This window comes from Crotalus tigris, unplaced genomic scaffold (genome assembly GCF_016545835.1).
Source record: "Crotalus tigris isolate CLP2741 ecotype Arizona unplaced genomic scaffold, ASM1654583v1 scf7180000023625.2024221, whole genome shotgun sequence".
Taxonomy (NCBI): domain Eukaryota; kingdom Metazoa; phylum Chordata; class Lepidosauria; order Squamata; family Viperidae; genus Crotalus; species Crotalus tigris.
This window is the reverse complement of record NW_024100087.1, coordinates 921,590-946,343: the sequence shown is the minus strand read 5'-3', so window position 1 is coordinate 946,343 and position 24,754 is coordinate 921,590. Positions and strand designations below refer to the sequence as shown.

Genomic DNA, 24,754 nt, shown 5'->3' with positions numbered 1-24,754 from the left:
GGACTCACTCTTTCGGTCCTTGGCTTTAAGAGCCTCAGCAAAATCTCCTGATATGGCCGTGTCCAATATCAGGGGACCTATGGGTTCGTCCACCACTGGCACCTCCAATGTTCCCTCTAGCTCCCTTGCTACGTTAAATAGCTTCCTCTCCGCATTGCTAGGAAGCGGTAGGGAGGTTGGCGCTGCCCACTGTTTCCTTATTGTGTTTAGGAACATGGTCGGGCATGGTATGCGGTGTTGAGTGGTTACCTTTTCGGCGAACGTCGGCTCAGCCTCCGTGTCAACTGTGACAGGCTCCGCTGGTGTCCCATGCCCCAGAGGTGCTGTGGCCTCAGCCTTGCGCAGAATGGTAACAAAAAGAGAAGGGTTAAACAGGCCGCTGAAGGACGGCCCTTGAGGTGAGGTGTCCTCCTCTTCCTCAGACATTTGAATCCCTTGTGACGTACCTGGCTGGTCCAGGTAAGCTTCCTCGGAAACCGACGAGTCTGAGAAGGAGGAGAGGTCCTGATGGTCCTCCGTTTCCTCCCGATGCCTCGTTCTAAGTCCTAGAGGCTTGGCTTTGGAAGTTTGAGCCCTGGCCTCAAATGCACGGTCCACTGCCTGTGCTATTAGGGTAGCTAGCAGATCTCCCATCAATGCAGGAGGAGTAACCATTGCCTGCGACCCTGCAGGTGCTGTGGTTAGCATGGTCCTCGGGGTTTCCTGTAACCTCCGTGGGGAGGGGGATCGGGAGAGCGATGAGAATTCGCCTATCCCACCCTCTGTTTGGGACTGTGATGAGTTCCCTAATGACCAAATGGCCCGTGGGGATGAAGGGAGACCCAGCGGTAGATCAGGACCTATCCCCCCATTCTGCCTATTTTCAATTCTGGCCCTTTTCTGGGCTCTGTCGAACTCTTTTTCTAGGGCTTGGTGTCTTCTGATTGCCTGTTTGTCAGCCTTCTTTGATGACTTCCTTGCAGCCTTTCTAGGGGCTGCAGAGGATTCCGAATCCTCTGAAGCGGGTGCTCCAGAGGATGAAGGCGGCTCCAGTGGAGGGAATGATTGCTTCCTCCATTCTCCACTAACGCCGGGCCGCGATAGGGGGGACCCAGGTAGTAGGAGAGCTCCAACTTTGAGTAAGGACAGGCGCACTACTGGGGGCGTCTGGAACTCAGGAGCAGACTCTGCAAAATTGTCAGAGTTAGTCACTGTGCACGGATAAGAACAGGCACGCTAATGGGAATGCCTGGAACCCGGCTTGACTATGATGGATAGGACAGGCACGCGACTGGGGATGCCTGGAACCCACCACTAAATCCAGAAGCGTACGGGCCACTAATGGGGGACCCGAAGTCCGGAAGGAGCCAAAGGCAACTAAACACAGTTAGTTATGAAAGGTTCTTATTTACTTTAGATTGAAGACACCAAGTCCTGGAACCAGCAGCTATGTGTCTGATTTGAATGTCTCTGAATGAATAATAGATGCTTTAGTACCCCAGTACTGCTTGCCTATTAATTCACTCCAGCGGCTGAACCTAGGCTTCTCAGGGAGCCTTAGATCCCGTTTGGACAAAAATATGGCCGCCGCTGCCAGGAGACTACTGCGCATGTGTTAAAAGGAGCAGGAGATTATTGCGCCTGTGCTAAAAAGGCTGCCTATGCCACATGCGGTTGTAACAAAGAGCCGTGCGTGCTCCCAGCTGTGCAGACAATGGCGCCTCGTTTAAAAATCCTGAGCAGCCTGGTGAGTGAAAGAGACTGCTCCTTCGCACACCAGCTGTTTCCCTTAATCAATCTCCCTCCCAGCATGCGTCCCCTTTGTCCTCCACTCCCCTCGCTAATTGCTTGCCTTTCTGTCTTTCTTTCTTTCTTTTTAACGCGAGGGGTTGCACGAGCCTCCCCGTTTGTTTAAGGCAGCTGCCGGCTGCTCCGGCTGTGGGAAGGTGGTTGGGGTTTGGGTTAGGGAGGGGAGTTAGGGATTTCCCCCTTTTAAGTGAGGGTGGTTTCTCCTGTAGGGAATCTGACTTCCTGAGTCTTACAATTTAGCCAGGAAATTTTTGAGTAATCAATTAAATTGAATTAAATTATCTCTAATTAACTTTTAAACTAAGCAATTTCAGCTACTAGAAGAAAATCCCCCCAATGGAAAGGAACTATACCTGCCCAGGAGCCAAAGTTGTACGTCTTTCTGTGTGGCCAGATCAGTCAAGACTGGAGAATCATGGTCCAGGACAGGCGTGGCAACTTTGGCTGACTGATCTGATTGGCCAGGAATACAGTCTCAACCCACTGCGTGGATTATCCATCTCCAGTGCTGGAGAATCAGATTGTGGTTAAAATAAAAGTGCTACAAGAAGTTATGATAGGTTTTCAGTAGACTGATGAATTAAACAGATGTTTTTAATAGGACTTTTTATTTGTACACATTCTTTTATCCAACCCCTCTGCTCAGGCAGGAAACCCTATACCATTTCAGACAAAGGGCTGTCCAGTCTCTCCTTAAAAACTTCCAGTGATGGAGCATTCACAGCTTCTGGAGGCAGGTTGTTCCACTGATTAATGGTTCTAACTGTCAGAAAATTTCTCCTTAGTTCTAGGTTGCTTCTCTTTGGTTAGTTTCCATCTATTGCTTCTTGTCCTACATTCAGGTGCTTTGGAGAATAGCTTGACTCCCTCTTCTTTGTGGCAGCCCGAGATATTGGAACACTGCTATCATATCCCCCCTCGTCCTTTTCTTCATTAAACTAGACATACCCAATTCCAGCAACCGTTCCTTATGTTTTAGTCTCCAGTTCCGATCATCTTTGTTACTCTTCTCTGTACTCTTTTTAGAGTCTCAATATCTTAATTTAACACAGTTTTGACCTAGTATTAGGGAAATACAATTCCAGCATTTAAAATCTATTATATATTTTCAAAACAGAGTTCTACTGCTTATAACTTTAACATTAATGGATTTATTTCTATTATTATGGTCCATCACAGTCAGCCAAATGTTCAGGCTACATTTGGCATTTTTGTCTACCTACTGAGTCCTTTCCAAGGACCTGGGAAAGGCAGATGTGGTTTGATGGTGTTATTATTTGTTAAATTTATTTGTTGCCCATCTCTTCATGGAGATATTCGAGGTAGTTTTATTCTAAGTAGTGCCATTTTACCTTCTCTCTCTCTTCTCTTTCTTTCTCCATTTCTCATGCAAATAAACATGCATACATACCCAAATATATATTAATTTTATGTTTGCTAATTATTGTGTGGTCATAGGAATGAATTGGATCAGTTACAGATGAAAGTACTTCAAGAACGTGAAAAATACCAGCAATCTTCTCAGTCCAGCACTGCTATTTCAGCAGTCCCAACATTCAGTATAAATGATAAATTTGCATTAAATAAAGATGATGCCAGCTACAGCCTTGTTTTAGAAGTCCAGGCAGCGATTGATATTGTCTTGTTACAGGTGAGAGTCTGTTTATAGCAATATAGTAGGTCTTGGTAACAGGATGCTTCCTTATCTTTAAAGTAGATGAATCCTAACATTATATAATTTTTCTCTGAGGGTTATACTTGCACAGAATTAGGACAGATATGTGTATTGACAAAAACTGAAATATAGAAAATCAGCTCAAAATGGAAGGTTTCTTCTGAGTTTATCAGAATATAAAATACAAATAAAAATAAAAATAATGGGAACTAGGAAATGGAAAAAGGGAAAAGGGGAGAATGTGGGGTAGATAGGAAAAAGAAAAAAAATGTGTTGACATTTTAGCACAGTAGAAGATAATAACATTACAACCTTAAGTTTTTACTTTTGTACAATAATTATATACTAGCCATTTCTATAACAACAAACATATCTAACCAGCAAAACCAAAGTCAGAGTTTCATTTTTCCATCACAACCACAAAATCCAGATATAGTTTCCTAATAAAAACAAATATATATTCTTTTCTTTGAATAAAGGAATCAATTTAAGCATCTCTACTTTTATTTTTTGTTATGGAAAATATATATTTCTATTTGCACATTAATTTTTATAGACTATTATCATTTATATTAGCAAAATTTATTGTAATTTTTCAGATTCTCTAACCTTAAAGAAAAAAACTTTCTTTACACCATTTTAAAACTCCAAACTTTTCTTTAAAAGTATTTGTAAAATCAATAAATTCTAATACATCTTTTTTAACTTCCTCTTAACATAGATATTTTCAAGTACATTTTCAATATTTTACAAACTTTAGGAATTACTTAAGCACTTTAAATTTCTTTCTATTACATGTATCAGATTGATAAGAATCCATCCTAACTCCAAATAACTCATTAAATTTAAGTCACTCCTTCCAGCTTATCTTCATAAAATAAAATATTTTTTCTTCTCTGGAACATCTATCAAGTAATTATGAAGGAATTCTCAGCTTTCTTAGTATCCATGAAGAAAAGGTCCCAAACTTGTCTTCTTGAGAAATGCAGAGTTTCTTGGAACTTTTCTTTCAGTTGCGCTGGGACATTTAAAACCATCATCATAATAAAGATTTATATTCCAGAGTTGCAGTTGTGTCTTTTGCATTATCAGCTACTTGTGAAATTGCCTCAGTGGTTTGATAACTTTCTACACATAATTGCATCTCTGAAGTAGTTTCAGTTTTTGTAATATCCTTAGAACATAATTGAACCATAAAGTGAAGAGTTTTATTTAAGAAGTTTTCAAGCACATTTCTAATAATTTGCTTAAATCCTCGCTCCATCTTAACTCCCTCTTATGATCAAAGAATAAATTTGTAATAAGTTATTTAAGAATTGCTGGCCAATCAGAGTTCATAAAAATTAGAAAGTTTTAACCACCCACAGTAAAGCACACCAAGCTAAAAATTACTTTAAAATAATAAAATAAAACCCTTATGTTTCTCCATCAAAGTTTTAAAAAAGATACTCCATGCTTCCTTATTTGAGCTTGCCTTCAGCAACCCTCTTTTTTGTTAACAATAATAAGTCCCCCAAACAGTGCAGATCTTCAAAAAGAAGTAACAGGCTATGGCTAAAGAGAACCTCTTTTAATTTAACAAAGCTAATAATCACTAAAAGTGATGAAGAAATGAAAGGCACAATTTATTGTCCATTTGAAAAATAAATTCCCAAATGGTTGTTTTTTCAACAACAAACTGATTGCAGCCCCGCCCTCCAGCTAACGACTCATCAGCTCACTCCAAAGCACAGCTCCTGAAGCTACTTGCAAACAGTTGCATTATAGAGGAGCTTGTGGGGTGATTCTAGGGCTCTCCCTAACCTAAATTAAAGGAATGCCAGTTCCTTTTGTTAGTTGAAAAAGTGACAATCTAGAGAAAACCCTTTCAGGGAGCTCTCCCTGGATGTATCATCAGTTGGCCGTCCTCACCGGAAATCCTGAAATGGATAGATTTCAACTAAATTACTGTGTTTTAAAATCCTATCTTATTTAACTGATACACTTAACTTTGAATTTTTCCCTTTAGTTACAGTTCTGTTTAGTTAACATATTCTCATGAATTCATACTTTATTTTATGGGGCCAACAGAAAAAAAACATACATTATTTTAATGGAGTAATGACATGAGTGCCAGATTTAAACAATATTTCCACTAAGGATTAGTCAATCACATGTGACATGAGTTTCTTGTAATTTCTTTTTTAAATTTCTGACAGTTTGTCATGCTTGTGTATTAAAAAAGTTTATATAGTGTACAGTACATAACTGTTGAGTCACATCAGATACTAATTATTTTATGGGATAAATATCTCTCTTAATAATGTCTAATGTATTGAAATATTGGGCATAATTAAAAAGAAAACAAAGTGTGAAACAATCTTAGGAGCAGCTCCTTCTTTAGACAATGATATCTTTTTACTCTACGGTTTTACAAGAATCTTAATGACTGTATAAAGAGAGACTTGAATTACCTATATGTTCAACTGTCCTTTAATTTGATAATGTTTGTCATCATAGTGTGATGTTCCTATAGATCTAAAGGATGTGGATAAAAATTCAGCTGTGGTCAGTTTTACCGACTGTGAATCTGAGGTACGTGCAATTGCTATAGAACATTTTAATTTAATACAGTTAACTAGATTTTGGCTTTCAAATCTATTTGAAAGTAAAGTTGTTAATCAATTTGAATAAATTTTGTTTTTAATAAAAATGCTTTTAAGTCACATAACATTTGAGTTATTGACTTATTAAATTTCTTCTTTCAGAAAGAAAATTGGTGGTGTTAAATGTTCTCAAGTTCTTTGATAGTTAACAAAATTTAAATTGACTTTTTAATGCTTATACTAAATGTTTATGTTCATACTAGATCAAATTTGAATCTCTATTCTAGTTTCTAAATTTACTGTTCCAACTATACATTTTTCACAGCCAAATGGTAACTTCCTCCTTGCTACTTATCGGTGTCAAGTACATACCACCCGAATAGAACTTAAGGTAATGATTTATACAAGATAATTGACTCTATTACAAAACTGCAAATTTTAAAGCATATTCAGAACAGAGCAGCAGTAGTCCTGAAAAATATAGATATTTTTGTTTTAGAATTTATATATCCAATTCTTGAACTTACGTACTAATTTTCAAATATGCAACATTAATGTGGCATAAATAGATGCTATGCATAAAAATGATCTGTAAGTTGACCTTTGAAAATTAATTAACCCTCCCTATTTTATTCAAATGGAATTACTTGTCATCTTCCAATTTTCAAATAACTAGTTCTTTGTGAAGGCTTATTGGCTTACTACAGGCTACGTTAATTCAATAGTTCTTAGAAGTTCTTTTTGTATATCTAAATGAAGTCTTTTTTAAGAAGGCAGTTGTGTTGATACCAGTTTCAATATATAGTCAGTAACGAATTAGATGAAACCTAGTTAAAGTAGAATGACATAATTATTTCATTTAAAGACAAAATGTTTTAAATAATAGGCAGAGTTTAAAATTATTGGAATAGAACTCCATAAATTTACAAATTCATAAAGTAGTATATTTTCTTTGGCAGTGATAGAATATAATGAGTAAGAAAAATTTAAGGTGCATTATAATTGTATTTAAAGATATTTTTTTCACTTTTTTAGTAAAAATATAAATTCTAAACATCTTTGCAAATAGTATAACATGATATGCATGCACTTTGTCAATCTAATACTGTAGGGTGATCATAGTATATCTATATCTATGTATCAGTATAGTCTCTGGCATTTTTTATCAAATAGTCACAATATAACATTATATAAAGAATATTCAAGAAATTTTACACATATTAATTTAATATAGCAGTTGAAACACTCTATATATGGCAGTGTTTAAGCAGTGTTTAGTGAAATCTTATATTAGGATTAATGTAATTTCCAGTGAGTTCAATGAGATTTCTAAATAGACAGAATAGTACTGTAGCTGGTAGCTGAATTGCTATCCATGGTTACAAGCTTTAAAATATAATGAATATCACCAAATAACAAGACATATGAATATTCTAAGCTATTTTAGATTGATTTTTTTTATAAAGAACTAGAAATTTTGGATATTAATCTAAATTCAGATACATTTATACCTGGAGTTCCCAACTAGGGGAGCTCACACTCTCTGGGGGTGCCAGACAATATTCCAAAGGGTACAAAAACTTGGATTTTCAAAATTATAGTGTATATGTATAATTTGTTGCCGTTATTTCAAATTTTTCGAAGGGGTGCAAGAATATATCAGAAGCATTCTATGGGTGCGGGGTATAGAAAAGGTTGAGAGCTGCTGATTTATACTCTTATGTTCCTTGAACAGATTCTATCAATTGAAGGTCGCTATGGAACTCTGCAAGCATATGTCATTCCAAGAGTTCAACCTAAAACTTGTCAAGTTCGGCAGTATCAGATTAAGCCTCTTTCACTTCATCAGAGGACACGTTGCCTTGACCATGATAGGTATTATTCTAGAGTTGTCGCACATTGAATCTAAATTGCAAATTAGTTTGAATAAAGGTATTGAAGTGAAGACTTTTGAAAGATGTTATAATTTCAAATCTTTACTAAAAAAACTTTTATTGATTTTAATTTATTCTGCATAAATGTGCTTAGCCTCCAAATTATGAAAATTACAAGGCACCATTCTTAATCTCATTCTGGCACTGAAAACAATTTTCTGAGGCAATGACTTGAATGACTTCTTACATCTGTGTCCTTGTGAATGAAGCAGACTTTCTTTTAATGATTTTAAAGAAGTTAATCTTATTTTTATTTTATATTTTATTTTTATTCTTTATTTTTTATTTTCTTGTTATCCAGACCCATGAATACACTGACTCTCAAAGGACAGTTCAGTTTTGCTGAAGTACATTCCTGGATTGTATTTTGTTTGCCTGAAGTTCCTGAAAAGACACCAGTGGGGGAGAATGTCAGCTTCTACTTTCAGAACACTTTTTTGGATACTCAGCTTGAATGTACTTACCGGTAAAATGAAACAACTATTGAAGCAAACAACCTTTTATAAAAAAAATAACGTGCTAATTTATGAGTTTTCAGGATCAATCACAAAAATTCAGCATACAAGAGCACCTTTTTGTGAACCATATTAACTTTTTTAGCCTAACTGGCAGATAGACATTTTGTTTTAAATATGTATTTTTCCAGTGACATAATAAAGCAGGAGGAATTCAACTGTTGTAGATAAACAGGTCTATAGTTCTTTCCCTCTGCTTACTTCTGGTTCTGCTTTCAAAACAGATGGAATGTAGCCAGTTTCTGTATAACCTAAAAACAGTTCCAACCATTCCAACTATTCTTTAATTGGTAATCGTAACCACTCTGCTAAAAGAAGAGCCCCACCATAAAATGTAGCTGCTACTAAATTTCGTAAAGTATTAACCGAGGGTTCACTTAAAATTTATCCTGACTAGTAAAACCTCAATTTTTCTTCACCCAGAGGGTATCTGTGCATGGTACACTGATCTAATTTTATGTCATCATCCATTAGTGATCCCATTCAATAGTAAATAAATCTTGTTTCCCCAGTGATTTTGCTTATCTGAAGGTAACAAAAGGTGAGCACATGATCCTAGCACACTGCAACTGTCATAAATATGAATCAGTCGTCAAGCATCTGAATTTTGTTCATGTGACCCAAGAGGAAGCTGCAGTGGTCTTAAGTGTGAAAAATGGTCATAAGTCACTTTTTTCAGTGCCATTGTAGCTTTAAATGGTCACTAAATGAATTGTTGTAAGTCGAGGACTACCTGCACACAATATCAATAGCCTTGATGTGTATCTAGTGGTGTAGTCACATATATAAAATACATCTTAGAAAGGATAATATTGAAAATTCAATTTAAAAATATCTACAACTTTTCCTTTTTATTTAACAGATAATGGATTTTCTCCATAGTTCTTCTTTTATATGCTTCAGTTCTAAACAAATGAGTTAATAAAAACTGATGTTTAATCAAACTTGTTTGAAGAGTTATAATGATTAGAATCATTTTGAAATTCATCTAAAACTTCTCAATTGGGAAACATTTACATTAGGGACCAAACTACTTAATAAACGTTAGCCAACTCATAAAAATACTTTAAAGTATTAGTTGTGCTGTTTAGAATTACAATAATTTCCCAAGATTCTTTATTTTAAATGGGTGTTATGTTGTTTATTTAGGAAAGGTGAGGGTTATTTCAAATCTGACAATATATCCACAATATCCATTCTCAAGGATGTACTCTCTAAAGAAGCCACTAAAAGGAAAATTAACCTCAATATATCATGTGGTAAGATTCCCTTACATTTTATGATTTCATTCTGTATATAAAATATATAGCTATTGAATTTTTTTTCTTGTTGGGTCTTTAGATATGAATGAAGCATCTGTGAATCATACATTAAACCTTATCCATCCAAAATTAGAGTACCAGTTGATGTTGGCTAAAAAAGTTGAACTAATAGATGCTTTAAAAGTAAGTCTTTAATGTTAGTTGATAGTTTTGCTTATTTGTTGTGTAATCTTTTTTGTTGTATTAAATGTTTATTAATTGTTTTCAAAACTATAGGATTTCTCCATTTAATAGATTTACATACCATCCAGCAGCTTTGGACAACTTATAAAAGTGATAATCAGATAATAGACTAAACATTATTGTTGATAAAGTATAGTGTGATTATTCATTAAACTGGAATATCAAATGGATCTGTTCAGTTCCACCATCAGTTTGTTTCATGATAGGTATTCCTAGAAAAACTATTAATATGCAATTAGTCATGATATTTGAGAATTAAAAAAATTAGAATTCAGTAATGCAGTGACAATAAGTAATAGAATGTGTGCTTTTATATATAGAACATTCCAACTTGTCCTTGCAATTAAAATTATAGAAGGAATCATCTTTACCTGGAGAACTGCTTCAAAACAGAACAGACAATATTGTGGTCAGTGGGCAAACAGTCTGAATTAATATATGCCAGTTTCAAATATTACTAGTTGCATTCTGACTAGTAACTAGCAAAAGATAATTATTAGCAAAGAATAATGAATTACAAATATAAAAGTATTTGCAATTGTTTGATTATAAATACATCATAATATTTTAACCATTCATCTCCTTCTTACATTATTAAATCTATTTTATGGCTCTTCTATTTGTTTACCTGTAATCTTCTGAAGTATTTTGGTTATTGGGAAGATTAGAAGTATCTTAAACATATAAATATACAGAATGCTGTGTTTGTAATGCAAGCCTTGCAAACTATATAATTTAAGTTTATATGAAATAAATTTATATGTGAATCAAACACCTGTAAACAATAAGGTGTTTTTAATTTATGTAGCTGAAAAAACAAAACTTTTTTTCAAACGTGTTTTCCTGGGATTATGCAGCTATAAAGAGCAGATTACAGATACTGGTTGCAGCTGTTATAAGAAATTGCTAACAGGCTGTAGCACACCCACAGTGTAGTCTCTGAAAATACTGCATAACAGCTTGCATGTCTTTTTTGAGTTTTAACTTTTAAAAAATAGGGGAACCTTCAGGTTATAGTCTTAGTAGAAAATTGTGACTTGATTAAACAATCCATTTACCTGGATTCTTAACTGGATTCATATAATCTTCCAACTATTGTATATTTTACTTGAATTTTTTTTATTGTGTTAACAATTTATTATTATCTGATTAAGGAATTGCAGGCTCATGAAGGTAACATGGATTTCCTGATTCCGGAATACCGCAATATTTTGGAAGAGTCAGATCAGCTACTCAAAGAACACAAGAAACAGCCAACATCTCTTGAAAGACTTTATGGTTAGTTCATTAACCTTTTTCTACTATTCTTGTTCTAGCAATTCTGGGAAAACAAATGTGTCATTCTTGTCAAATATTTGTTTCCTTTTGATGAAAGACATTTTAGCCCTTAAACACACAATGCAAATTATTTATATAAAAGACAAGGATGGAAATAGTTAAGTAGTGGATAATATATATAGAAGTGCTTTATTTTTAATAGAAAAAGTATATGTAAATATAATTTAATACAAATAAATATTTGAAATATTCCAGACGCTAGGGATCATTGTTTATTTCTTTGCTTGGAACAGGTCTTCCTACTGTCTTTGGCCATATTGAATACTGCAAGTAGAAAATACATATGTAATGAGCTAGTTATATATTTAAAATAAATATACATGAAAACTGACTGCACAGTAATCAAAAACCTACCATTGATTTCTTTGGTTCTATATTCTGTTTATTAAGATTTCTAAACTATAGCTATATTTCATTCAGATTATTCCACATGACCTATATTTTATAGATCATTCATAAAATGACCTCCCATGGATTTTGTGCTTTATTAAACATTTGCAGTAGTACATAAAATAGTTTTCTGATTTTGATCAGTTAATGTTTTGTATATTTTATTTTTCAGGTATGATTACTGATTTGTTCATAGACAAATTTAAGTTCAAAGGTACAAATGTGAAAACCAAAGTTCCTCTGCTTCTGGAAATTTTAGGAAGCTATGATCAAAATACATTACTTGCATTTTTTGATAGTGCTACCTGAACTACAAGAACTGAAAAAGCAATGAAATTGTCTTTAAGGAGAAGATATCAAGATGCAAATGAAGAAAACTTGTGTTTCATTTACATAGTTTATATATATTACAGTCTTTTTATTTCTACTGAATTGTTGTGTTGTGTTCTGTGATACCACGTGGGAGGGAGGGAGGGAGGGAGGGAGACAGAGAGGGAAAGAATTCTAAACTGCCAGTTGCCATCATGAGGCTTGAGGAGACAATTGCATATTTATTAATATCAAGATTCTTTACTTTTAGTGCATAAAGTAACACAACGTAGTTGTTCTGTTCCCATTCCTCATAAAATGTATTACCTCTGAATTACTTTCAAAGGTTGCAATTTATTGTTAAAAACCAAACTTCTTGGAAGGGATTTTGGTGAGAGATTGTAGAATCTGGCATGTGTGATCACTATTGACATGCCCTTGGCCTCAGAGAGGCAGAGCCCCGCACAGAGTACAGGTATACTTTAGCCATTGGGAAAAACTCTTACAACTTTTCCTTCAGCCCAAATTATAATAGATAAAAAGCATTTTTGCTGAAGCTGCTAAGGATTAACTTAGGCACAAATGAAATTTGGATAAGCCACATTTAGATAAGCCCAAAAATACAAGTTCGGACTTTTTTATACCATACTATGATGTGATAAAAAATCATTTCCAATGAAGGCTGAATCATCTTGGCAGGTAATAATTATTTTATTGTGCATGGGAGAAATTCCACTAAGCCCCAGCCACTACACTCATGGTTAAAAAAAAAAAGATTTTCGTGATTGAAGGACTATATTGCTTAGCTTGTTAAATATCTGGTTTTCAATGTTGATGCAGAAAATCAGAGTAATATGGTAATTCTGACTGTACTGGCTGCTTTTTAATTTAACAATACTGGACAAAGAAAAATAATTTTATTAACATTCTTACAGTGTTCCTATCCGTAATAAATGGGACTTCCAGTAGCCCAGGGAATAAGACAAAAACGTTATTCAATATAAACGATATTATATACCAAGGACACAGCCATAAGACAACACCATAAGAGAAAATGGATTTGACGGAGTAATCTCTCCGTTGTGCCAATCCAACGAACAGGGTTGAATAAACCACGCTTTGCCTACACGTGGATAAAGCTAAATAACGTCAGTATGGCCACAAATTAGACTCGAAAGGTGAAAAAGACATTCAGAAAGTAATGCCAAGCCGCTTACATATTGTTACCCCAAAACGTGTCTATCGTGGCAAAAGGAGCTGAATAGGAAAACAATACCTGACACGCCCCAGTTCCGTTTGGTCTAGTCTAGCCGCGTCGAATAGAGGAACAGAGCTGTTGAACTCTGGAGCCTCCGCCTCAACCTATTATGCGCACGAAGTGGCAAGTCTTACGGCTCGCGACTTTTTGAGACTGGACTTTTTTTTTTAACCCAAGAATAACAAGCACAGAGCATCACAAAACCCAAGAGCCACGTGATCTCTCCCGCGCCCTCTCTTTCCCGCCCCTCCTTTTTTTTACTCTCGCGATCAACAGTGACGTTGCAGTGACGTACAAGAGTCGCCTTTCCATTGGTGGATTCAATAGTCGCGGGCTACTTGAACGGCGAGAGCAGAGCGGGCCGCAGCGTCAGCGAGCGGGTGTTTTTTTTTTCTTCCTCCAGCTCAGTTTGCAGGTCCCACTGTCAGCACAGCATCATGCTGACGGGCACCTCAGTGGACTTGGAGAACCAGGAAAATGTGCCGCCGGGGGCAAAAGAGGTTCCCAAGGTTGCGGGTGCTCCTGGACACCGACTGGCCTTGGGGCTTCTGCAAGCTAATCAACGCCGCTCCACCCAAGCACAGGTAAGGCGTTTTGTCCTTCTCAGCCGGCTTGGACGGGATGCCCGTCTCCCTGGCCGAAGTCGAGAGACACCCCACCTCCCTTACCCGCCATCTTGAAGCTCTCCTATTCTCTTCCTGAGTTGCTGTGGCAAGGGGCATGAGCAGCCAGCGTGGTCCTCTTACGCTTCATGGCCTTTTTGAAAGCGGAGGGAAGATGTTTTCTGCGTGTTGGCCTGGCTACCGAGTCGCCTTCCGCAGGCACGTAGAGACAAAGTTAGGCTGCTCGCTGGACGGCAGAAGGCCCTACCGTTTCTGTTTGATCCAGGTGGACAAACGCTTGGGCCACTGTTGCTGTTGGATAAAGCACTTTTCCCTTAGCAAACTATGCGGATAGTCGCACTGAAAGGCCGTTGGAAAGCCCTTCGGACTCACGTTGGATGAGAATATCTGTGTCGAAAGTCTATGATTGTAACAATGAATGTTCTGATCCCTGTCCCTCACAAAAACTCTGAATACTCAGGCTACATGCTAGGCCACCGCCAAACAAGCCATGTCATACATTTATGATTTCTTCTGAAGCTTGAGATAGCTTTGATGCCATCCATTTTTATGGATAGCTGAAAATGGATCATAGATTATTCAACGCAGAACTGTTGAGCAATGTGTTTAATAGTAATCAGCAGAACACTGACTGGCTGCCTAAAGGGCTGCAAAGAAATTTGATCCATTTCCTGCAACATGCCAAGACAACTTGGTTTTGGCTTAGTATTCTGTTCAGCCACTTTTGCTCACCTGGTGTTGCCTGTTCCCATTATCTTCACTTAGAATGAGTGATTTCAGTTGTATTTTATAACACGGACCACATTGTATTGCAATGTGCTATCTTTGCTTTGAAAGATTACCTCCTAATGTATGGGCAAAAACATCATTTGGGAGAGTGAAGTACTAGGTGACTGATTGTTGTGTTTCTTCTTTTTACAGGCTTCCCTTAGTCAAATACCTTGGAGTACAAATGATGAGAATTATCTTGGTGTCCCCAATGGTAAAATGGGAAACAAACAGCCAGCTTTTACTATCCACTTGGATGAGCCTGATAACAGGAGACAAAAGAAACATATGTCCAGCAAAAAGATCTCATCCTGTGAAGAGACCATAGGTTTGAAGGCAGTTGTTGCTTCAATGGGAACCAGAAAACCTCTTACTCCTATAGATAATCCAATGGATCTTAGTTCTGGTGAGGGTAATATCCTATTTTAAAAAATATATATTGTAGTGATTGATTCTGATTACGCTTAAAGCCTCTGCTAAATATAACACTTGTTTTTGCAGCTTCTTTTTGTTTATGGTATTATAAAATTCAGATTTAATCAATTTCAACTATGGCAATTGTACATATTTCTTTCAGTGAAAAGCTATTTTTCACAAGATCATCTCACTGAAAAACCAAGAACTTCCTGGCTTCTATTACTTGTGATATAATAGTTGTATACTCTACATATAATGCAGCTTCAAAAGTATATTTTGATTTCAAGTTTTGCTTTAAACCTCAATGGTTTTTTGTCACTGGTTTTTAATTTAAGACTGAATGTGTCAGTTGCATTCTACCTTCAGTATAAACCTTAAAGTAATCTGGATTCTGTTAATATTGCAGACTTTGCTAATGTACTTTAGAGAGGTAGAAAAGTGTTTCAAAAGTACTTTTAATAGTACCATTTTTGTCACGGTGCATGTTCATGTGAGGAGGGTTCCTTCTATCCAGTCTGTTACTAAATGAAATTATGAAGTAAAATAAGTGTTTCCTGTACTTTGTTGCTCTGATACCATCTGTTCCTTCGTGAACTTATTCCTTATTTTCATAACACTAATATTTTTATTACTTGGGGCCATTTTAAATTTCAGCCTACTTCCTGTGATGTCCAAAAGGTCTGGAAGCTTAGTTGAAGCTCATGGCCATTCAAGTAGGATTCATCCCACTCCCTTGCTATTTCCTGAATTTAAAGCAAGGAGGTGAATACAGGATCTTGCATTATGTGAACTGTAGTTTGAGCCTGCAGAAAGTGCATTGAAGCTTACATCAAGATTGGTGAATACTCATTCTATTTTACCATGAAGAATCTTTTTAGCGGTTTATCTGTGGATATCACTCATATGGCTTTTGACCACTGAAAGTCTTAAGACTAGTTACAATGGGAAATGTCTATTATGGATTTATATTGCTTCTTAAAATACTGAGATCATGGCATACATACACTGCAATCAAGAGCAACTTTGGGTTTGAAAGAACTTAAGTTTTTTGTAGTACATTGCTTGCTTTATATTTGAGGCTTCATAAGCCTAAACATTTTACCTATACCTTTCATTTTAGGGTCACTGAGTATTATGGATATGTCAATAGAAGCAGAACAGAAAATTAATGTAAACCATGTTCCAGATTATATTGAGGATATCTATAAGTATCTTAGAGAAATGGAGGTAAGAACTGATTATGCTAATGGGGGGAAAACCATCTAGTTGAATTTTAAACGTGACTATGTCTAGTCTATTCCAAATTTGAGAAATGTTGGGCAAGGATACCTGAGAGTTTTCCCCTTTTGCTTGGTCAGTAGAAGTGATATTATAATGTAACTATTTCTAATTCCTGACATGAGCATATTGGGATCTTGCAGGGCTATTCGCGTGCAACAAGGAAAAGTCTATCTTCCAGAGTAGAATTTCAATGAAACTTGTGGGACTAATAAGTGTCATAATATGTTCAGTACAATATATTAAAGGTCCAGAGAAACTGAAGAAAATGATTCTTCAGAAGACCACATTACTTGTTTTATATATGTGACGGGTTCCTTTGTAGAATGTGCATTAAATTATACCAGGCTAAACCAATGCCTATGCAGTTCAGTTCTGTTACAGGGGCACATCAATTCTTATTCCTTTCATATATTTTAAATTGCCTTGTATCTTTTTTTGTCTGGGTTAAGCAATTATATACCGAGTTTGAAAAAGAATAGGTAAGCACGTGTTTGAAAGGTCACTAACGCCCTTTATACAATTAAGTAGGACAAAGAGTAAATGGCTACCATTGAATACTCAGTTCTCTTGCTAGCTCTAATCTGAGAATGGCTAGATTAAGGTGCACCTCGTTAGTTTAGATTGGACAAGATTCTAGTCTAATAGTTTCTTTATATTGCTATAATTCCAGTATGCCTTTTGGTTGTTGGACAATGAAACAAAAATAGAACATACATGAATTAATAAAAACAGTGAAGTAACATGTTGTTGACACTCCTCAGCATCCATTTTAAAATTTGACAACAATTACCAAATTTCATTTTGAAGTGAAATGGGCAGCAAATAAATTTAATAAATAAAAAGAAATGTCATTCAATACAATTTCCAAGACCTTTCTAAAGACCATCAGGGTATCCGCCATTTACTGAAGAGAGGCTATTTCAAAATGAAGAGGCAGTAACAGAAACCACGTCCGGATTTCATTTTGCTAATATCTGAACATCTAGCGTGGATTTAAGCTTCCCTCCTGAAAGGGGTGTGCAAAGAGATAGTCCTGAAGATATTTAGAAATCAATCCATCTGGAGTTTTATAAGCATTGGAACTGTACCTGGAAAACCCATCAGAGCCAACATAGAGCTCATAAAACTGGTGCTGTATGACTACAATAAAGCTCAGTTGGCCTGCAGTATATTGCACCAGTTGAATTTGTCAAGAGGCCTCAAAGGCAGCACGTTATAAAGCACATTGCCATGTAATAATTACCATCTCTGAAAGCCGCCTACTCCAAGTAATGGCATTAGAGAGGGTTGGAGTCTAGTTTCAACTGATCAAAAAGGAAGCTTGTTTTGTCTTTCTTGTCTATCTTTATAAAATGTAGCTATTTATTTATTTATTTATGAGACTTATATACTGCTTTAAGTGCAAGCACTCTCTAAGCGGTGTATACCAGTAAGCAATGTGTATGTGTGTGTGTGTATGTATGTATGTATGTGTGTATATATATATATATATATATATATATATATATATATATATATATATATATATATATATATACATACATACATACATACATACATACATACATACATACACATTGCCCCCAACAATCTGGGTCCTCATTTTACCTACCCCGGAAGGATGGAAGGCTGAGTCAACCTTGAGCCGGTGAGATTTGAACCGCTGACCTGCTGAACACAGTCAGCTAAAGTGGCCTGCAGTACTGCACTCTAACTGCTGCGCCACCTCGGCTCTTATATGGCTAGTGGATAATCCAATACTTTTTCTATATCAAAAATAAATTTTGAGGGCTTCCGGTTAGATGTCACAGCGTGATGGATGCAGGAAGATGGGGCTCTATATTCCATATACGATTTCGCCCAGCTGGGGACCCTAAAAAGGGTCAAAAGTTGCCTAGGAGAGGCAATGGAGAAAGAAGGGATCCTTGATCGCGGAGGGGTGGCGACCCTTCTGTTTGATCTGAGGAAGCCCTCCAAACCGGCGGGGGAAGACTGGCTACATTCATATGGCCAGGCAGAAGCTGCTGACAACCGAAGAAAATAAGCACTAACGAGCAACTTTTGAGCAATGTGGATGGAACTGGGTGAGACCCTGTCCTTTATGACTTTTGGCTGGAAAAAAACTGTCTAAAGCAAAGAATCCTCCCTGATGAGAGAGGGAAGGGAAATTGCCCCATTTCCTCAGGAAAAGAAAAGCAGTGAACTATTTGCTTGGGGGAAAACAGAAAATTACAATATTAATTTGGAATCAATACAGATATATAGCTTTGAAATTTGGGGACTAAAAATGCTTTTGAGACTTTTTTAGAAAAGAGACTCGAAAAGCTTGCAATATTAGTTTGGATTTAAAAAGCTGGAAGATGGTGTCAATAACATCTAGTGGCAAATCATGGCACTACAATCTATTATGCTTAAAGGAAACTTGGCTTGAAACTCAGACTCAGATAAGACTTTTGTAGTCCTTGGAAACTTTTACTTTTGAAGACTACACCTGGGAAAAGGGGGAACCCCCCCCCTTGGGCTGCTTATCTGTGTGGCAGAGACAATAAGCTATTTTGAAACTGGCCTGTTGGGATTACGAATACAAATACTAACTGACTTTTAGAGCTATTTCCCTGTGGAAGAAACATACATTACTGATTGAGATGATGAAATATTTGGATTATAAACCTTTGACTGATGAACAATTTTTAATTGCTTTTTTTTCTCTGGACAGAAAGAATATTGTTTTCATTGGACAGAAAAACTTGAATTTTGCTTATATTTGTTTAGGGGAGGCTTAAGGACGGACTGATAAGCTGGCTGGATAATTTGGGGTTCAATGACAATTCACTGAAATGTTTTAAATCCCCAAATAGATTGGATTATAAAGACCACAGACAAAAACAAAATGGATGTTCTGTACTTAGGGATGGTTTTTTACCATTTAAGGCTAACACTTGTCTTCAAAGCCCCCAGCTTGACATACCAACAAGAAAATGTTGATGAATCTCAGAAATAAATTCTGCATTGAAATCAATGCAAGAGACAATTGCCTTAGCTCATGATGAGACTAAAAATAACGCAAAGGAGATAAAAGAACAATTTTCTAATTTAAACCTACAAATTCAGAAAATGACCACAAAGAAGGAACTAGTAACCCAGAAAATAGAAGGAAAATTAGAGGAAGTGGATCCAAAGATGGAGGACCTAAAAGAAGGAATCAACGGACAGACTAACACAAAGGAAAAATTAGAAGGCGTAGTGATATCGGAAATGGAAAAGATATCTTACTTGTCAAGATCTCAGAACACATTTGAGGATAAGAGCTGATCGAATGGAAGATAAAGCTGTTAGGAGAATTGTGGAAAATTGGAGACGGAGGGAGGCTGTTTAAGGAATATAAATGGGCTAAGCATTCTTCCAAAAATACTTTGATCAAATTGTCTTTCTTATTCCAAATAATATAAACAAAAATAGATGAAGAACTACTTGATAACTCAAATGCATTGATTTGGAAAGTTAGTTGGCAAAGGAAGCAAGCTGAAGAAAATACAGATTTTGACCCATTAGGTGGGATATTATATTAAATAGATGTTTGAACATGGCTAAGAGAATAGATAAAAGTATTATAACTAGAAAGATAGGATCTGCAACTAGAATACTATATTTTGATATGAGAAGGGAAATATGAAAATGCCAAGAGGGTCTGAATAAGGGAAGCTTTTGGTTACCCAAATATAATTTATTATGAGAAAAGTATAAGCAATAGACACTTTGAACATTAATCAAAAATTTTTAAAAAGCGAAAAAAACAGGATATTGATTGAACAAATAGATTTTAAGTGCAAATGCAATTGAGATATGTTTTGGTTAGAAAAGATATTTTAAACTGACACTATTGATATTATGTATAATATTAGAAAAATGTGATAAAGATGTTGATATTCAATTGTATATGTATTAACAGCAATAAGAATTGTATTTGCCTAGTGTGGAAAAATGTATATCACCGGAAGAAGAGAGGAAGCACTGGATGGTGTAGTATTGGATTTAGATTGAGGAAGTTAATATGTACCACTGAATTACTAATGGACACAGACAACACGTTGTTTGTTAAGTACTTATGATTGCAAAACTAGAAAATTAATTAAATATATATAAAAATGTTTTTGAGCATGAATATTTTAAATATGTCTTCCTCTTTCATCTTGAGGTATATTTACATGGCTGCCTTGTAACTAATGCAGAGCAAGTGGATGGAATTTCATTTTTAAAAGTTTAATATGCTAATAGTGTAGAAGTACCAATTAGGATAAAACTTTAAAAGCTTGATGGCACTTTTGCAATAGGGTAGTAAGTTAATTATAAATCAATATTATCATATAGAAGCTAGAAGACTTTCAAAGTGACAAAGTAATTGCTAATCTCTTTGCAGGTGAAATGCAAACCGAAAGTGGGTTACATGAAGAAACAACCTGATATTACAAATAATATGCGGGCTATTCTTGTGGACTGGCTAGTGGAAGTTGGTGAAGAATACAAACTACAAAATGAAACCTTGCATTTGGCTGTAAATTACATCGATAGGTTTCTCTCTTCAATGTCAGTGCTACGAGGAAAACTTCAGCTTGTGGGAACTGCAGCTATGCTGTTGGCATCGTAAGTAGATAAGTTTGAAGTATTGCATTTACTATCATGTCTTTAATGTGCTGTTAACTACATTAAAGATAAATATGTGCAAATTCTCTTTTACCTGACAGTATTTTCTGAAATGCAGTTATAAAGATGCTTAATACAAACCCAGGATATATTTCAGAGAATATATTAACTATATATTTAAAACTTAGATTAATAGTTAAAACACCCACCACAGACTGAGGATTTCTACTTTTAATATTTTTCCCAGCTAGAACGTGCAGGTAAGCATTTGGCAGTAAGAACCTGCAGTGTAGGATAAAGGGTAACACTAGCTACTATGACCAAATAGTATCTCTATGAACCTATATAGTTGTGGAAAAAGAAACACTTGGTGTTTGATTATATAACAGTGCTTTTCTTCCCACTGTAGAAAGTTTGAAGAAATCTACCCTCCAGAAGTAGCAGAATTTGTTTATATCACAGATGACACTTACACAAAGAAACAAGTTCTCAGAATGGAGCACTTAGTCCTAAAAGTTCTGTCATTTGATCTGGCAGCTCCTACAATAAATCAATTCCTTTCTCAATACTTCTTACATCAGCCAGCCTGCTCCCTAGTGGAAAACTTAGCAATGGTAAGTGTTGGGACTGTTTTTATTTTTTTAAAGGAGAATCTGAATATATCAGAAGCAGTTTTTTAAAAAAGTTCATCTGTTACGATTAGTGTCTTTTGAGAATATACTGCTTTTAAAAATAGTTCTAAAGAAAGAAAGGCCTTCATTTTAGACTGCTCTAGCTATGCGGCTAAAAAAAAAAAAAAAATCCCAGAGAAGTGAAGGCTCAGCATATTGTCAAATTCTTCACGTTCCTATATGCAAAATATAGGTAGTCTTTGACTTATGATCACAATTGGGACTGGAATTGACATAAGTCAGTGCAGTCATAAAACAAGACACCATACTGGCCTACGATGGCAATCCTGGCACTCCTGACTTATTTCTGGGGTTTCATGCCTGCAAGGCAGGTGGCCAAAAGGGGATACATGGGAGAAAGGTGGGTGGGAGGAGTTGAAGCATCCGCTATTGTAAATATGGGCAGGCACCCGAATTTTGGCCACGTGACTGTGGGAGTACTGCAACAGCCATAAGTTCAGGCACTGGTCATAAGTGCATTTTTCAATACCGTTGTAACTTCAAATGGTTGCTGAACAAATGGTTGTAACTCAAAGACTGGATATTTTTCTACCTTTACACTGTAGCTTTCATCAGTAACGAAACAGGGAGGCTTTTAACTAATACCTTGATCGATATAATACTTTGCAATGAACTCTTACTTAAAAATAGTTTTATAACTTTTTTTACATTTTGACCTTGCATTACTTGCTAGAAAATTTACAAGAATATTAGAAATGAAGATTATGCTTTCTATTTTTCTACAGTATTTGGGTGAACTAAGTTTAATTGATGCAGAGACATATCTGAAATACTTGCCATCAGTAATAGCTGCAGCAGCTTTTCATATAGCAAACTATGCAATTTCTGGGAAAACTTGGGTACGTATAAAAGCAATTCCTCCCCTTCCAACTTGTCTGTCAGAAATGTGCATTAACACAGGACTGTCTACTCCTACATCAATCTGCCTATAGCGTAGATATCAATAACACTTAGACTTATAAACTGTTCCACAGTACTTTACAGCACTTTGAAAGGTTTACAAATAGATAGATAACCTTTATTGTCATTTTTTACTATGGGCAGAATGGCACACATTAAAAATGAAATTTAGTTGCTTGCTCTAAATGTCAGCATATTGCCCCCAACAATCAGAGTCCTCATTTTATCAACCTCAGAAGGATGGAAGGCTTGAGCTGGTTGGAATTGAACTCCTGGCTGTGGGCAGTTAGCCTGCAATACTGCATTCTAACCACTGTACCACCATGGATCATTTTAGAGCTATTGATTAGAAGCAAGGGATAGCTGGAGATAGTGTCTTTTAGATATTTAGAATTGACATGATGCATATTTCTATTTTTTTGACGGAACTGAAAAGGGTAATCGAGGATACATATTCAGCCATAAGGAATTTTTTTAAAAGGCTTCAGATTCAATTCCAAAAAGGTGCTTTGAAGCACGAATGTATTATCAGTTAACGTAGTTAACTTAGCTACCCGTTTCTGGGAGCCTATAAACCACACTTCTACAAGTGCCTTAGGCTGAATGATCTCTTCTACCTGGGCAATTGAAATGACAATTGAACATCAAGAACAGAATTACTTAGGTTTCAAATATTTAACTTTCCTTTACAGACAGATCCTCTTGCTGCAATGACAGGATATACAATTGAAACTATTAAGCCTTGTCTCCTAGACCTCCATAAGACCTACTGCAGAGCAGCACAGCATACACAACAGTCTATCAGAGAGAAATACAAGACTGTAAAGTAAGTCTGACCCTTGAATGCAGATGCTGTAACTGAAATAATTATAGAGGTTATGTTAAACTAGATTTGTATATAGAAAGAGCCAAACAAATACTTTTGTAAAATAGTAAAAAATTATATTCATGTTACTTTTATCTTTTTCAGATACCATGCGGTGTCGCTCATTGACCCACCAGAGACACTAGATTTATTATAACAATATAAGTGAGATTTCAAACCTATATATTGTCCATTGTAAATGTACAGTTTTAAATTTGTAGATTTCAATCAATCTGGTATATTACCATAGCTAATTATGAGGTTTTATACTTTTATAACGTTTTAATGTAAACTTTTGTACATGCAATCTTGTTCTATGTGCTTAGATAGCGCTCCTTTAATGCTGTGCTGAAAAAGACTTAAACCATGCAGGTATAACTGCTGAGTGGCACTGTTCAACCTTTTTAAAATAGTTGACCAGTGTGAGGATTTTCACTCTAAAAATTGCAAATCAAGATAGTTCAATGAAATATCTGCATATAATAAAGTTACAACAGTATATTTCAAATAGTCAGCAAGTGCTCAGTAGATGAACTTGAGAAAACTGCTGTGACACTTTTTGCTAGCAAGATCTCTATTGTACTTGAAGGCTGTATCAGCTATTAAGGATAGTGATTTTTTTCTTTTTAAATATGCCACTTAAGTAACTTTAGAAACACTGCATTAATAGCTTTTATTCAAACCAGTGAGTCTGGAATGTAAAGGAAGAGCCTCCAATAACAAGAAGGGTAAAAGTAGTTTCTGCCATTAAAAAAAAATCTGATTAAATTAAAAACCTGCCTTCTGCTAACCTAGTTCATGAATCAGACTAACTTAAGGTGTTTGCAACTGAGCAAGCCAATTTCCTGACCCTCAAAGGAAACAGCCATGCAATCAGTGGGGTGATACAAAGTTCCTACTGCTAAATGGCAATTTTAACTAAGTTGCTAGAGGAGCACATTGCTCTGTATCCTGGCTTCAGGTGGTTAGGATCCTTAGGTTAAGTACTTTTTCACTTCTACTCTTGGTATAATCTTGAAGTTCAAAAACAAGATTGAAGCGGTGTGTATGTTGGGCAAATACCAGATTTTATATGTTTGAAGGGTTAAATTTTATCGATGGAAGACTTTTATATTCATACTTGAGAAAAAATTAATTCTTATAAGCAACTAATGCTTGAAATGTGCTCCCAGTAAATAAATGCATGGAAAGACCTAAGTGTAACCATCTAGAAGCTGGCAAATAAAATCCTCTAAAAGGATCTCGGCAGTTACTTGATTTATAAAATATA

At 35.8% G+C, this 24,754-nt stretch overlaps 2 protein-coding genes and 1 long non-coding RNA gene across 4 annotated transcripts in view; 2 read left to right on the top strand and 1 right to left on the bottom strand.

Moving 5' to 3' along the window:
• The window catches only part of BBS7 (Bardet-Biedl syndrome 7), a 33,823-nt gene extending 21,661 nt beyond the window's left edge, over positions 1-12,162 (top strand). For both annotated transcript variants that reach the window (XM_039320149.1, XM_039320150.1), the window contains exons 11-19: positions 3,247-3,439; positions 5,963-6,037; positions 6,374-6,439; positions 7,784-7,923; positions 8,284-8,448; positions 9,647-9,756; positions 9,839-9,942; positions 11,157-11,280; positions 11,903-12,162. In XM_039320149.1, coding sequence (XP_039176083.1) covers positions 3,247-3,439; positions 5,963-6,037; positions 6,374-6,439; positions 7,784-7,923; positions 8,284-8,448; positions 9,647-9,756; positions 9,839-9,942; positions 11,157-11,280; positions 11,903-12,039 — 1,114 coding nt within the window. In that variant the 3' untranslated portion in view covers positions 12,040-12,162. The remainder of the gene's footprint in view (positions 1-3,246; positions 3,440-5,962; positions 6,038-6,373; positions 6,440-7,783; positions 7,924-8,283; positions 8,449-9,646; positions 9,757-9,838; positions 9,943-11,156; positions 11,281-11,902) is intronic.
• Positions 11,444-13,544, bottom strand: LOC120297486. The gene is made up of 2 exons (XR_005553806.1): positions 13,316-13,544; positions 11,444-11,604 (listed from the first exon to the last, which is right to left on the bottom strand). It is a non-coding gene; the product is annotated as an uncharacterized LOC120297486 (long non-coding RNA).
• Positions 13,545-13,623: 79 nt separating this feature from the next.
• On the top strand, positions 13,624-24,724 carry CCNA2 (cyclin A2). The gene is made up of 8 exons (XM_039320153.1): positions 13,624-13,881; positions 14,842-15,094; positions 16,226-16,332; positions 20,804-21,027; positions 21,437-21,641; positions 22,445-22,558; positions 23,312-23,445; positions 23,590-24,724. Exons 1-8 carry the CDS (start codon positions 13,735-13,737, stop codon positions 23,639-23,641), a joined length of 1,236 nt encoding a protein of 411 aa, XP_039176087.1. The 5' UTR covers positions 13,624-13,734; the 3' UTR covers positions 23,642-24,724.
• Positions 24,725-24,754: the final 30 nt, after the last annotated feature.